We start from the raw sequence: 16,112 nt of genomic DNA, 5'->3' as shown, positions 1-16,112 counted from the left end.
CTTAGCTTGGCTACCTTTCAGGATCTTCGTGCACTCATTCTGTTGTTTAGCTCTCTCCAATCCTCCCTGAATTTCTCCTTGGAAATACACACCATGTTCTGAAGTGACCTCACAGATGTTCTGTCCTTTGCCCTCTCCCTTTCCCCCAAATCAACCCCCCCACTCCCTTTGTGTGGATTAGGTTAATCACATGGTTTTCCTAATACAGCGCCTGTAGAAAGGTTCCCTCTCACTTATCCTTTCTAAGATCGTGTGTTTGTTTTTTAACTCAAATGAATCCATACTTAGTGGATTTCAGGTAGTTATATTTTTGGTCAGTGATTACCTTTCATTAGATGACTCCACTCAGGCTATTCTATATATAGGTCTGATCCTGAAAGATGGCAAAAGAAACTGTATTTATAGCTTGATTAATTGACCCCTCAGTCTTTTTTTTTATATATAATTTTTATTGGCGTATAGTTGATTTACAATGTTGTATTGGTTTCAGATGTACAACAAAGTGAATCAGTTATACATATACATATATCTACTCTTTTTTAGATTCTTTTCCCATATAGGCCATTACAGGGTATTGAGTAGAGGACCCCTCAGTCTTAAAGAATGAAAGACAAATTGGCAAGAGTAGGAGTAATTGCAAAGCCTCTAGATCTGTGATTTTTTTTAACCTCTCCTTCAGCAAGAGGAGTTCCATAGCTCACATGTCCCAGGCATCCCAGAGGATAGCTGTGTTCTTGTCCATGCTTCCAATAAAGCAGGCAGCCACTGTGACAGTGGTCCCTCTTGTTAAGGGAACTCTACTTTTCGAATGTAGAAATAGGCTGAACCTGAAGGTTCAAGACAGCAGACTGATAGATGAGGAAACCTAAGAGGGTCTAACAGATTGAGGGGCTGAAAAGAGTAACCTTGAAAAGGAGGTGAGGAAGGAGATGTTCTGGTTCTTAACTTCTAGAACACTTTGGCCAGAGATGTGGGATAGCAAACACCTTGAAAGGAGTTATCAGAAAAGTTTCCTAATTCTTCCTCCTTACAATTTATAGCACAATCACAATTTATAAATATTCTAAAACATGACAGATTGACTTTGCTATATATTTTAAAACTGTCTTACCAAACTGAAGTGTCTTATGTAAGATGAATTCTTTAGATTATTGCTCAGGTCATCCACTTAAAACTAGAAAGACAAAAATTTTTTTAAAATGGTGGAAAAAAAAAAGGAAGCTGGAAATAGAGGCTGGTTTAATTATTTAATTTTTAAATCTGTCTAATCTGTCTGTCATTCCAGTGTCTCCTACCCCCATTTATATATCAGAGGAATCTCTAGCATTTTTCATCACTTTTTTTAGTTACAAAAATAGGCCAGATCGTTTTGCCTAGGATTTAAGCTGTCTCCAGCCCACATACAGCTTTTAAAAATGCTGTGCCTTCCTTTCTTCCTTCAAACCACATTTGAGTGCCTACTATGGGCAAAGCTTTAGTATTGGTTACTATGATTCAGAACTTATTTTGAATCAGACATAAAGTCCTGTGTTCAAAAACAATAATATAATGAATAGATAAAACAAGTGTATAAATAGACAAATCTGTAGAGCCTGGTGCATAAGAGGTTCTCAAATATTTGTCAAATTAAGAAAAATAACAAATACAACGAGCTAAGATGTAGATTAAGCACTTTGGACAGTTTATACATACCAGGAGTGATGAAAGAAAGCTTCTTGGATGAAGTGTCATTTAAACGAGGTCTTGAAGGATGAAGAGAGTTTGGGGATTGGCCAGGAGAAGTATGGAGGTGTGGGGAATAGACATTTTGGAGAAAGGCAACAGTGTGAACACAGAAATGAGAAATTGTGTGGTATGAATGCAGAACACTTAGGATGGAACACAAATATATGAAAGGGATTAGAGGGAAATTAAATTGGGGAAAAACAGGTAGGGGCTTGTAGGGCAGTCTTGATTGATGGCCTTAGTCCTTGGGTTTGTGGTATATTTACTCAAACTCTTTCATTCCCCACCTACTACCTCCTAAGACAATAACTATAATTTTATCTTGGCTCAATCAAATCTGGTTTTGTGTCATATCCCACCTTGGAAATCTTCAGCATTTCTAATCTTCTTGATTTATTTACTTGTTCCTTGGTCTAAATTCATGCTTTGGGCACCTCCCATCATAAGAATTTCTCCAAAGAAAGAATTCCTTCTTTAAAATGAGAGAAGTACCTCCTATTCATAATAAATCTTATTTTTTTCCTCCATGAATCTCTGATTTTGCAAATGGGTCCAGAGTTTCTTAGTGCTTGAGTCTTTGGAAGCTGTTATTTCTTTCTAGGGAGGTCTAAAAGATGCTGCAGTTGCAGTGTACAAAATGGTAACCAGGGGACAAAATAGCCAATACCATCCCCTAAGGGATCATAGTCAGTGTTTTTCCAAAGTGTGTTCTGAAGAACGCTTGTCTCATCAAACACTGGTCTCTTGAGAGGATCATTGACAGAACGTTTGCTCTTAATAATAATAGGTGTCCCTTATCGAGCACTTACTTTGTACATTTTATATCCACTTTCTCCTTTAATTAAAGATTCCATAGCCAAGAACATTTGGGAAACATTGATATATTAAAGTTCTGAGGAGTTTTGCAGTAAATAAATGTGTGTAATATTGTTTAATCCAGCATATTATATACCTCTTTGGGGATTATACTTGTGAAGATTCTGGTAGAATTAGTATTTCATGAAGCTCACTCAAAGAATAGGCTTCTTCCCAGGAAAAGCTTAGGTAACATGAACTTTTATGTGTACATTCCTCTCAAAAGTTTGAGTGATCAGCATGCCAGTGACAACATCCTTGCCCTAGCGCCATGGAACTGAAAATACACATTTATGTAGACATTGGACAAAATTGTCTGGCTGCAGCGCAAGAGTGCCTGAGGCTATGAACCTAGAAGTTAAAATAGCCAGTTTCATTGCCAAATCATATTTGAGCTTCTCTAACTGCTAGTTTTGTTTAGTAGCTTTAGGAAGAGTCTATGGGTCACTTCTTAATGTGTTGAAAATGGACCAAATGAGATTGGAAAGAAGAGAAAGGTTAATCATTCACAAATAAAAATGCATTTTGACTTTTCCAGGAGTCCCTTGGGAAGCAGAGCTGGTGGCCAGTAGCCTGGAGGACAGGGAGCCTTGCAGGCACACAGCATCATTGCAGTGGAAAGAGTGTCTATAGACTTGGGGTCAGATAAACCTGGGTTTCAGTCCTGAGTTGACGTCACAATTCTGAGTCTTAGTTTCCTTGTTTTTAAAGTAGAGATAATTTTTACAGCATAACAGTTACGGTGAGTTTAAATGTGACAGTGTATGTAAAATGCCTAGCACAGTGGTGCAGTGTACGTGCTCAAAAGTGCTAGTTTCTTCTTTCTTTCAGAAGAGAATCATCTATCACACTTATACTTTCTAAGTGATGCGGGAATATCAGAAGTGATGACGAGCACTAGATAATTCTGATCACCGCGTGCGTCACCTAGTGGCATCAGAAATTCGCACTGATTAGGCCCAGGCCCTGGCGTACCCACTGGTGACCAGACAGTGTATTTCCATGCCTCTAGAAGGTAGCTTTCAGTGGAGTGAGGAGAGTGACTGGGGAGCTATAGAGGGGCAGCTGTTGGACAAGTTCTTACAGCACCACTGTCTGCCCCTCGGGAAAACCTTTGCTAATTCACCAGCACGCTGAGGAGCACAGACCACTCACTAAGGGTTGGGTGCTGTGCCGGGCAGTTGGGACCCACACAGAGATATGGTCTCAGCTTTAGAGGCCCCCAGAGTCCAATGGAGGGAAATAGCCAAGTGAATAGTAAGTGGAGTAAGGAGTCACAGGTGCTATGATGGAAGTATTATAGACGGTAGTTGATGTGGGGTGGCTCAGAAGCAGAGTGGTCAGGTGTTCCTGAGGGAGTCTGGAAAGCCTTTAGAGGGAAGATGGTTCTTTGAATCTTACGGTTTTAAGTACGGGTATTAATCATAGCATCTAATTGATAATGGCTTTATTATATCAAGCATAGAGCAAGGATGTACATCACCATTTTGGGGGCACAGTTTATGCATGCTCTGTTTTTGTACTGGGTGCCCTTATGAAACAGTATACAGAGTGTTATTTGAATTGTTCAACAGTAACTGAAGTTCCCAGTGGGGCTGTAAGCCTGTGGTTTCCGTACATCAGGCTGTGTAGCCTGGTGCGGATGGCAGCAATTTCCTTTTTGTACCTGCGCTGTTTCTTGATGCTGGTGGTGGGTGTGGAGCATCCTGGGAGAGCGTAAGAGAATTTCCCAGGGTTACTTTTGACTTCCTGTCTAAGAAGAATCCAGGCTATTTTGCTGAGGTTCTTTGGGGCCTGTGATCTACTGGTATCTGAGGAATAGTCTTTGTGTGAGAGTGAGAGCTTTTGGCTTTGAGTCCCAATGGAGTTCCGCCTGGAGGCCCCAGAGCTGCCCAGGGTACAGAAGTCTCATCAAGGCCAATGCCTCTGAGCAGCTGTTAAGTTTCTTTCTGGCCACTTACCGCAGAAGGTACAGGGAGGGCATCTTCTTTTCCTCTCTATTGGGTGGAGGGCAGCATTTGAGAATCATAGGTAGCATCTAAACTCCACAAAGGTGGCTGAGCCGTTTGTTCGGGAGCTGTGTGGTGAAAATTAGGTTGACATGAGATACCAAATGTGAACATACTTTGAAGAGTCCAAACCACAATTATTGCTGTTACGGCTGTTAGTTTTGGTGGTTATAATACTAAAACAACCCCTTACACATGGAAGAGATAAAGATGCCTAACAAACCACAAACTAGTTTATTTGTGATACTGTGGGGCACTCCAGTCATTCTGTGAGGTCTGTGATTCTTAAAATAGAATTGCTGACAGCTGGGGTGGGTCTGAGTTCATTACCACTGCAGCTGAGCTGTTGCAGCTGTATCAGCGGACCTAGGTTTAGCTGACTCATCCTGGTTGTCAGAAGAGCCGGGATGCTGCTGCTTACTGGGGAGAGCAGTCCTGATGGTTCTGCACTATTATTTTTCTGATTCATGTACATTGAAAGGATTGTAGGATTAGGGAGAGAAAAATGGAGACTTTTTCCTGAAGAGCTTGAGTAGGAGTTTGAAGAGTGTTGAAAAGAGGAAAAAGGAAATGGGGTGGGGTTGGGGCGATGCTGAGCTATGAGCTTTATGGATAATTTGTGGGAAAGAGATCGGATGGCAGGGAAGGGGGATTTGGTCAGGTGATTTCCTGAACTAGCCACCAGATTGCACTGTTGACTCTGAACAGTTTGGTTGCTTTTTGGAGCTGCTTTGAGCCCAACAAATGAAAAGGAAGGCACTGTGCAGTAGACCCTTCATGTGGTAGATGTTTGTAACCTAAGGAGAGCACCAGACCACATATAGGGTGAGATGTTTAAAATGAGCTCAAGATAACATTATTTACTGGGGTAGATAATGTCTAAATTCTAAATAGTGGTCTAAACTGAGAGAATTCTAGAGCTATAGGGATTTGGTCATGTTCAGAAACTTGAAGTCCTAAGGCTTGTGTTTAAAACTGTTCTTACTAAAACTGTATGTTTTCTCTTATGCTGTTATTAAAGATACAATAAAAATGCATTTTATATTTAATTTTAACTTAGAGGCTTTTGCAAATTTTCAATGAAATTATCTTTTTAGGAAATGATGTTTTCTTGTAGCATCCTGTCAAAATAAGTGACCTCTATTGCATTTCTTAAATTTTTTTCCTAGAAATTAGCCTAATCCTATCGCTATTAATGACTTTCAGTTTTAACCAGGATGAAATTTTAGTTAACTCTTTGAGAGAAATAGCAGGAAATAAGTGAGGAAAAGGCCTTGATTGGAGTGAAGTTTCTATGATGTTTTGTTCAGTTAGTTCAACCTTATTATGCCATATTTTGATACATACTAAGAGTAAGATATAATAGGGCAGTATTACCCAAAGTGTGGATATTAATAGGTGTTACGCAAAAAAATAGGTTCCATGGAAGTAATTATGGAAATGCTGGCTTAAACAACATTTGAATAGATTCATTTCCTGTAGAACTTCTTAGAGCCTTTAATTAATATACACCAGTGTCTGCTGTGAAGCTCCAAGAAGGAAGTTTATAACTTTTTCCTAAACACTGCTTTTCTGGCAGAACAACCCTAGGGATCTGCACTTCACAGAACACACTTTGGGAAACCTTGAAAAGGAAAATTAGTGCTTTTAGTACTAACTGTTGCTATTACATATTAATGTATGTTCTTTTAGATTTCTTGATGGCTGTCGAAGTCACTTTATGGTATAAATTGGTATATTTATACTACCAAGCTTTATGTTTGGTTTTTGCCCTTATCCTTAAAAAGATTTTGCCTTTGGAGATAAGCAGTTATACAATGCCAATTATTAATTAAAGAGATAAAAATTTAGAAGACAAATAATTCAGCTAAAAGTAGGTTTATGGTCCTCACCAGAACTTCCACAGGAATACATGCTTTAAAAAGAAACTAAAGAAAAACCATTTTTTAATTTTGTCTCGTAAGTGTTTATGCAATAAAACATTCCATTGTGAGGAGCTGTGTGGTAACTAAACCCTTTCTAACCAGAGATCACAGACTGGAGCCCACAGGATAGATCTGGCCTGCAGATAGTTTTGTCTAGCATGTGCAAGTGACTTTATACACTTGAATTAGTTCCCAACATTAAAAAATCGTGAAGTTTCATATAAAAATCTGAATTTCTAGCTACTTTTGAGAAATGGAAAAGTCTGACAACACATTTGTAAATGATAACTACTAGCTGGAGCTGAGAGGTGTCTGCCTCCTTTAAAAAGAGTGGTTTAACACGGCTATATTTAAACTAGGTAACCAACAAGGACCTGCTGTATAGCACAAGGAACTCTGCTCAGTGTTCTGTAATAACCTAAATGGGAAAAGAATTTGAAAAAGAATAGATACATGTATATGTGTAACTAAATCACTTTGCTGTACACCTGAAACTAACACAACGTTGTTAATCAACTATGCTCCAGTAGAAAATAAAAATTTTAAAAAATAAATAAAAGGAGTGGTTTACTCCATTGTGTCACTGCCTGCCTACTAACTGTTGTCCTGGTAGCTTGACATGTTTATGCTGCCTGTCTGGCCCTACAGACATTTGTTTTTGTGTAACCCTTACTGTAAGGTCATGGCATGGCCAAAGGGCTAGTGGGTGCTCCCTCCCAGATAGCCTCTTCCTAGAGCCACCTTTGTAATCAGATGTGGTCAGGTTTCTTCAGGAGGCAGTGTTGAAACCATGTCAGGCTCATTTAAGGTAATCTTCACCATTCTTCACCTTATCCTTGTGCTTAAGATGTTGTGGCTTTTAGTGCCCAGTATAGCCTATTTGACAACATCCTGCAAGAGTTGTTACACACACACACACACACACACACACTCAGAGTAATCCCTATGTATGTAAAAGCTGTTTTGCCAGGGGAAGTTTATGTTGAGTTAGGACAGAGTTCTAATTTCATCCTTTCTCAAAAATAATTATTAAAGAAATAAATATAATTTAAAAACAGTTCTTTTACTTATATTCTACCCCTTCTACAAAATATCTGAGTTAGCTTATAAAGTATGGGATTAAAAGAGTAGAGAAACATGTATATATATATTTTTTCGAAGAGTAAGTCAGAAAGATAGAACATGGATATTAGACCCTGAGAATAAACCTTAGAAGATGGAGAACATGCCTGTATGAGAATGGTCTTATATTTCAGAGAGAAACCAGAGTGTGAATGGAACTTCTCAGTGCAAACAGTACCACAGTATTACTTTTTGCTTAGCTCTTAGAGTGTACTGATGTTGGCCTGTGTTGACATTTCTCTGAATCTGCAGTGGTGTGAGCTCTGAGGAGCTGTTCTGTGGCGGCAGCTGGGAAATGTGGGTTTTGTGAATAGGATTAATCATTACTGTCTCCCTAGTCCTCTTCCTGTATTTTTACCAAGAATAGGGTAAGGGAATGGGTTGTGTGATGTAATGAAGGGGTGGGGAGGGTGTCAGAGGGAAGAAGAGGCAGCAGTGAAGACTCTCAACAGGCAGGTTTGAGATTGTCTGCAGTTCTTTTGAGCAGCAGTATCCTCCAGCTATTGTACAAGGCTACATTTTCTGTACTTTTGATTAAATGAAACCAGAACACTATGGATACTACACAGGAACTGTTTTCATTTGTGAATATGGATACTACACAGGAATTGTTTTCATTTGTGAGCCATATGAGCAAACTCAGTTATCATAAAGTTAATGGAATTACCTGGTCCTGAAGCTGCCTTAACTACTTAATAAAGGATGAGACTAGAAGAAGAGAGGGCTCTGTGTAGAAAAAGATTTGCCCTACTTTTTTTTTTTTTTTTTTTTGGTGACATTAGAATCCTTTTTCTTAGTGTCAGGACATTGTGTTTTTAATTAAAAATTAATAATGGACCCTCATGAAGGCATTTGAAAGTGGTGTTTTATGGTATTGGTGAATCTGCCTTTGTGGTAAGTGTCAAGGGAACGATAATTTAGTCAAACAGACCAAATTTTACAAGGAAAGAACTGGATTTTTTTTTTTTAAGTGATAAAGGTAGAGCAGATGCCTGAGTGTTAACAGAATTACAAACAGGTCCAAGGTTTTAGGGTCTAGGGAAGAAGTGGAGATTTTATGGCTTCTGGCTAACTGGTGAAGGCAACTGTGTCATAAAAGCCCAAAAAGCTGCGGGGCGGGGGGGTACATTTTGTAACAATCATAAGGAACGTGTAGCCTGCTTCTAACTGAGCGATGCCAGTGTTAGAGTTGACCCAAGATGTTTTGAAATTGTAGTTGGTAGATTTACTACCTTTCAAATAGGAGTACTCCTGGATATAGCCAGGCCACTTAAGAAATTATCATATGTGTTTCCTTGCATTGTGTTGTTGGTTGAGTAATGGGGCAAAAGAAGAATTTTGTTGATACTAAGAAAATGAAAATTCAGCTGTTTTGTTTCCTATCCTAATCGATGAGGGGAAAGGAGAGGGGTGTTCCTTAAAGACCGACACTATTTTCTCTGCTTCTCTACCTGGCCCACTTCCCAGTGCGCATGGCCAGCTGAGTGACTGGTTGGTTTTCAGGCAGTGCTGAAACTGGCCTTTCGGTATCAGAGGGTTTTTTGTGCTTTTTTTGTTTTGTTTGGTTATGGATTGAAAGGAATATGCTTTAAGGTTACGATTCTGATGGAATACCTTATTTTATATGATAATGGTAAAACAGTGTAAACTATGGGCAGGAAGTCAGAGTCCCAGTGAAGAGACATTACCAGTTAGAAATATGTTGTAGAGATTTCTTTTTCTATTCTTTGAAAATTTGCTTCATTTTCTAGGCTTACCTTTATTTAACCAGACTTGTTTAGGAAAATCAGATCAACCAAAAGTCGATAAATCTGTGACCTTCAGTATTTGATATTGCTGGTAATTGTGTGCTAACTTGATAAGTGTTAAACTGTGTTAAATCATATTGCTGAAAGAGAAATGTTTTAATTTTAGGGGGTGATCATTTAAAAGCCAGACATGGATAATTTTTAGAAAATATTCCCAATGTTCCTGTCCCTCTTTAGGTGAGCTTTTAAAAAACTAAGTGCTGTAATGTGACAGGTTATAAACAGTCTAACACGTGTAAAAATTCAAAACCCAGACTCTATCTATAAAAGACTGCCCTTTTTTAAACCACAGGTGGTTTCTGAAGGTTTCATGGTATATGTCTAGAGTGTTGAGTCTAATACCTGTAAGTAGATTCCCCAAGAGTTCTATTGAAAGGCACTTAATGCAGATTACATTAACTAATAACTGGATTTTGTTTGGGTTGTGTATGTTGTAAAATGCACAAATCAGTGGGTTTGTCTTTAGTCACCTTATTCTCATTTGGGGTTGATGGAAATGAAGTAAGGACCAAGTAAACGACTTTTTTTCAGGTGCAAATTCGACCATGGAACCTAAGTGACAGTGACTTTGTAATGGATGGTTCTCAGCCTTTGGACCCCAGAAAAACTATCTTTGTTGGGGGAGTTCCACGACCCCTTCGAGCTGGTGAGTGGAAATAGTAACACCACAACAACAAAACCAACAACAAAATCCCCAATGTGTTTAGTCTTCAATATTTTCTAGGTTTCTGGTCAGCTATGCACAATCTCCAAAAAGAAGGCTGTCAGGTCAGTTTCACTGAGCTGACCCTTAAATGTTTTCTCCCAAGACGTTGTATTTTCTTATGGTACAAGAGTGAATTTCATTAAATTGTTATTTCAGAGGGATGAATTCTAATTAGTGCCTCCCTGTTCAACCAATTATTTTTAAAATAATGACAATACATTTGGCAGTGTGCATTCTTATGCCAGTTAGCATTGTTATGTATGACAGAAAAAGAAGTCACCCCATCAGAAATCTGTCCAGTTCAGCTGTGTGCCCACTTAGTCAGTGAGGAATCAAACCACTGCTAGAAATTGTGTCACTGGGAATCAAACTGAACTTTTCCCAAGTGAAACAGGTTCTTATTTTTTATGTACTTTGAAAAGTGAGGTATGTATTTGAGCATCTTTATTTTGACTTCTTGAAAGCTCCCCTGTTTTTTGTTTTTTAAGTACCTTTCCAATGATGAAATAATTGTGCCTGCTGGGATTGGGCAGAATCATTATTGACTGGGGCATTTGAAGTGATGCTGTGCTGATGACTTCGATATTTAAATCCAAAGACAAATCTAATTGGTTGTGGATTAGTGTGATTACCTGTGGAATATAATAAAATTATTTGTAAGAACAAAGTTTTCAAAGTGCTTAAAATAGTTGAGTTTATTTTTTTTTAAATAAGATGAAAAAATAAGGTAGCTGTTGCCACTATAGTAGCAGAAAGAACAGTGTTATCTCTACGTTAGTGTAAGCAAGTAGACTTAGTTCTACTTAAAAAGTAAAAGAAAAAGCAGAGGTCATTAAAATCAAGTTGTGAAACAGAATTGTAAAATGTACCTACAGCTCTTTGGCTCTGTGACTTTGGGGACTTCTCAATTCTGAATGTTCCTCAACATTTCTAACATATTTATTCAAATCTCAACTCCAATCTACTCCTAAAAGATAAGTTTTAGGTCTGTATAAAGATGTATTCGTAATTCCATTTTGAAGGACTTTAAAACATATTAATTATGACTGTGGAGTTTGTAATCTTATGGTACTTCAGAAAGTCAAGCATCACTGGGTCTTTTTCTCATTCTCATGGAAAACCTGCCCAGAGAAGGAAAACAAAACAGCAGAGATGCTTCCCCCTTTATCTGCTGTCAGAAAATAAAGTCTAAGCAGGGCTAACTCGAACGTGAACAGCATTATGAGATGAGGGCCAATGCAGCCCTTTGTTTCTAAACAGCTTGTGCTTTAAAAAAAAAAATGTGGGTGGGGGCACTGTGTAATATTCCTGGCTTTTTCTAACTGGTGGTGTGTTTAGGAGTGGAGAGGGAGAAAAATCCCCTTTGGTAGTGTTTTAACTGCAAATGGATTCTACAAAAATGGACATACATTGCTAGTATTCTAGCTGTTCTTTCCTGCAACTAAATACAAGCACAAATTAGTTTTAATATCTCAGCCCCTCTCCTTTTTTCTTAGCTGGGAATCTGAAAAAAAAATTTCTGAAAGAAAAGTTCCCACAGTTGTAAAAATAACAGAACTGGCTTTAACCTCTTATGTCTATTTTTAAGTCACAGACACAATAGTTTTTAAACTAAATTCCCTTTTTTATTAGCCACTCTTTATTCTTTCTGTTTAAATGATTTGGAAGGATAGGTGTGGGCCTCTATATCTTTTTCTCTCTATAAATCTTGTGATGATCTATTTTTCACACTGTTCTTATGATCACACTGACACTGCAAGACAGGAAACCCAAGATGCTAAATTATATTCTTTCTTTAACATTCTGTGTCTATAAGATGCTGCAAGTTCTACGGTTAAACAAGAATTATGTTTAGTTATCTAGTCAGAAATGGGATTTTGTGTTTCCTGCCTAAATAGTACATATTTTGTAAATTTCAAAGTTCTTTTTTCTTTAACGTAAGCTAAATTTTTTTTTAAAATTTTGTTTTTGCCATTATTGGCTAGTAATCTACAGTCACTTGGTCTAATGGCAGTGTTCCCCCATGCCAGCACCTCCTATAAATGTAGCTAGTTTCTAGAAGGCTAAACAATCTACATTAGCATCTTAGAATTTTACTCTATCTATCCAAGACTTCCAGATTGGAGGCCACGTAATCTAGATGAAAAGAGTTAACATCTGCAGCTTTTATCCCTGTGCATAGAATTAGTTTTCTTTGGAACACACTGAGCTTTGTGGATTGGTGTGTGTCTTGGAATAGAAGACTGTTTTTAAAAGAATTCATTTTGACTTTGCTAGACAATCTTAAATTGAATACAGTGCAGTTCACTTGAATAATAAACACGTATTGAGCACGCACTGTGTTACTGGCACTGAGAAAGTGCACATCATGCCACACTGAATGGACATCCCACTATCATGTTGAACAAGTCGTCATCTACAGAATCAAAGATTTCAGAACAGAAGAAAATGAGAAATGTATGAATAGAATACTAACTCAGTTAATTGGATGCTAAATTATACTCCTTAACATAATGATGCTCAAATTTTGGTTTTTAAATACTTCAGGGCATTTTTTTATTATTTCCAGGGGGTATCGTGGTTATAAATTCTGAAAAGTCTTAAAACTATTTCAGGCACTATATACAAGGTGATCCTAGACTAGATATCAGTGATGAGACTCAACAGGTGAGATTTTTATGCGTCCAGATCGATTTTCACCTTATCCTGGGCCAAAAATGGTCCTTCAACACTTTACAGTGACTAAAATGATATCACTCAAGAATTATTCCTTTGGATCTTGTGGGGCTTTTTATCTTTGATATTTTCCCATTGTAAGACAGGGACCATTATCACTAACAAATTATTCTAAATATAGTTAACCCACCGAATAGAAGTGCAGAAACACTTCTAAAGAAACAAGGCAACCTGTTTTAAGTGGTATTGTCTTGACTGAGGAGTTTAGGTTGCTCCTTCTGACCTTTTGACAAGCGTGACTTTTAAAAATTCAGGTTGGAAAAAAATCAGGGGCCTAGAAAAATTAGCCTGAAAATGGGAAAATATCAGTGGAAAATCTAGATGAGTTTACCCAAAGTTGGACTGCCTGATTGTTGCCTTCTCTAAGTCAGATAATACACATTTCTACGTCTCTTGTCTCTCCCTTCCATCACTCCTGTCAGTGGCAAGCCGAGGGTGGTTTTTGCCTGAAGTCTCCTGGTGTTTCTCCATCTTGCTTTCCTTCCACTCCCCACTTCTCCCCACCCCGACGCTAGGAAAGGCTGTGGGTAGACTCGCCATGCCACCGTGTGGCTAAAGTGTACATATTCTTCAGAGAAGTCAGTACAGGGAAAGAGGTGGTCTGTCTGTCTGGTCTGTCTCTCCTCCCGCTACTACCTGGATGTGCAACAGCATGTTGCCACTCTTCATTCAAGTGTTGTAAGCAGCATGTCTTCCTAAATCTCAGTATGGAAATATCCCTGTTGCATATCCCTATGACATTAGAACCTCTCCAGACCACAACTCTTTGCTCTGAGAGCAACTAAGTGCCGGGCTTGGGGGTTATGAGGAGACCACCAGGAAAAAGTGGAAAATGAAGGACCTGGTCCCTGTATTCTTCCCTGGTTTGTAAACATGAGTGTTCTCTGACTCTAGCTTCTTGGCTTAGACATCTCATTTGGGGGCTGCCTCAGTGATCAAGCTTTGGGACCCATCCACTTCCAGTTTTGATCAGGCTTGAAACACCCTCAGTCTTCCTCTCTAATTAGAGGCATCTGTGAGCTGTTCCTCCACTTTATGACTTCCTTTTGACAGTTTATCTGACCAGGCCCTGCAGAACAGATCAGTCTTGAGTTCCTGGAGCCTACCATTTGCCCATCATCTTTGGGTCTCCCATCTTCCCTACTATTGCTCTGATGATTCTTTCCTGCCTTTCTCTTCCCTGCTAACACTCTGTGATGGATCCTGAAATTTCCTTCTCCACCTTCCCCCTCCCAACTCCCCCCCCAACTGTTGGGAGGATGGCTTTCTATGGAAATTCTAGGGAAAAAATTGTTTGAGGTAAATATTCAGTAAGGTATGACATACGTCTAGAGAACATACATGATGAAGTTTTCTAAGAGCATTTATTTCAGACATTCTGCAGATATTCTGGTAGTCCACATGTGTTAGGAATCACATCCTGATTTATGATTAAGGAAATAGGAGTATTATAACCGTAGCCTTTTTGTTCAGTGAAGTGGTAGCAGGCAGAAATCATCTTTATGTCAAGTTTGTCAGCACTAGAAGCTTTTTCTTTTTCTTTTTTTTTCTTTCTCTCTCTTTTGTTTTTTGTTTTTGGCTGCACCGTGTGGCAGATAGTATCTTAGTTCCCAGACCAGGGATGGAACTTGCACCCCCTGCAGTGGAAGCACAGAGTCTTAACCTCTGGACCTCCAGGGAAGTCCCCCTGCCAACACCTTTTTTTATTTTTTAAAAAATCTTTATTGGAGTATAGTTGCTTTAGAATGTTGTGTTAGTTTCTGCTTTATAACAAAGTGAATCAGCTATATGTATACATCTATCCCCATATCCACTCCCTCTTGCATCTTCCTCCCACCCTCCCTATCCCACCCCTCTAGGTGGTCACAAAGCACCAAGCTGATCTCCCTGTGCTATGTGGCTGCTTCCCACTAGCTATCTATTTTACATTTGGTAGTGTGTATAAGTCCATGCCAGTCTCTCACTTCATCCCAGCTTACCCTTCCCCCTCCCCTTGTCCTCAAGTCCATTCTCTACGTCTGCATCTTTATTCCTGTCCTTCCCCTAGGTTCATGAGAACCATTTTTGTTTTTTTTAAGATTCCATATAGATGTGTTAGCATACGGTATTTGTTTTTCTCTTTCTGACTTACTTCACTCTGTATGACAGACTCTAGGTCCATCCACCTCACTACAAATAACTCAATTTCATTTCTTTTTATGGCTGAGTAATATTCCATTGTATAAATGTGCCACATCTTCTTTATCTATTCATCTGTCAATGGACACTTAAGTTGCTTCCATGTCCTGCCTATTGTAAATAGAGCTGCAGTGAACATTGTGGACACCTTTTTTTTTTGTAGAAGCTTTTTCTTTCACCAAGTCCCAAGTTCAGAATGAGTTGTCTCAGATAAACTCCAGAATTGGCATACTGACTTGATTAACTGCATTGCCCTTAGGCTTAAGGATTTTATAATGTCTGTTTGTTTGCTCCTCCTCCAAAAAAGCAAACTCTCACCCACAGCCGATGTCAAAGTTTGCCATATCAGTGGCAGTTTGAGCAACATTAGCATAAAGCCAAAGTAAGACTGGGATGAATTGGTGCTTATGGAGCAGAAACCAGGCCAAGTAAATGTTAAGCAAAGATTTATGAGTAGAGGGAAAAACAACTGCTGGATAAAACTAAACATTTGAGCGCTGCTCTTTGCCCAGCAGTGTGCTCAGAGCTCTCATGTATGTTTAATCCTCATGATAACCCCGTGAGGTTATAAGTGGTAGACTTTTCATTGTAGAGATAAGAGAGCAGCAGAGTTCAAAGGGGGTGACTAGTCAAGACCACAACAAGTGAAAAAATCAAGGTTCAAACTCAGATCTCCAGACTTCAAGTTTGGAGCTCTTTGCACAGAAGGAAGCTGCTTTATCAAGCTGAGATCTGAGATGTTGTCTCAGTAACAGCAATAACAGTCAATCTGGTACCAGCTCGATTTAATCAAGTTAAAACTCTTATCCTTCTTACTTAGCTGGTAGTTCATATCATTTATGTGAAAATATTCTTAACTTCCCAACGTCTCATGCAGGGTGGAAGCTAATGAGCACATTTCCTCCACTAAAGATGTGTGAACTGCGTTCATGAACCAACTCAGCAATCGTAAACCCAGAAAGTCCACCTTCAAGTTGAATTTTCCTTTCTTTCAGAAGTCCAGACCTCTTGTCATCCTGAGGTGCCTTATGCCTCTTTCCTGTCTGCT

General features: G+C 38.9%; 1 protein-coding gene across 7 annotated transcripts in view; it reads left to right on the top strand.

Annotated features, from left to right (window-relative positions):
* CPEB3 (cytoplasmic polyadenylation element binding protein 3) overlaps positions 1–16,112 on the top strand; it is a gene marked incomplete at both ends in the record, with an annotated part of 179,931 nt that overhangs the window by 137,446 nt on the left and 26,373 nt on the right. For all 7 annotated transcript variants that reach the window (XM_079702412.1, XM_079702414.1, XM_079702413.1 and 4 more), the window contains one exon: positions 9,976–10,090. In XM_079702412.1, coding sequence (XP_079558538.1) covers positions 9,976–10,090 — 115 coding nt within the window. The remainder of the gene's footprint in view (positions 1–9,975; positions 10,091–16,112) is intronic.

The sequence above is a fragment of the Hyperoodon ampullatus genome (assembly GCF_949752795.1).
Source record: "Hyperoodon ampullatus genome assembly, chromosome: 1".
Classification (NCBI taxonomy): domain Eukaryota; kingdom Metazoa; phylum Chordata; class Mammalia; order Artiodactyla; family Ziphiidae; genus Hyperoodon; species Hyperoodon ampullatus.
Note: the sequence above shows the minus strand (reverse complement) of the source record. Positions and strands in the feature narration are given on the sequence as shown.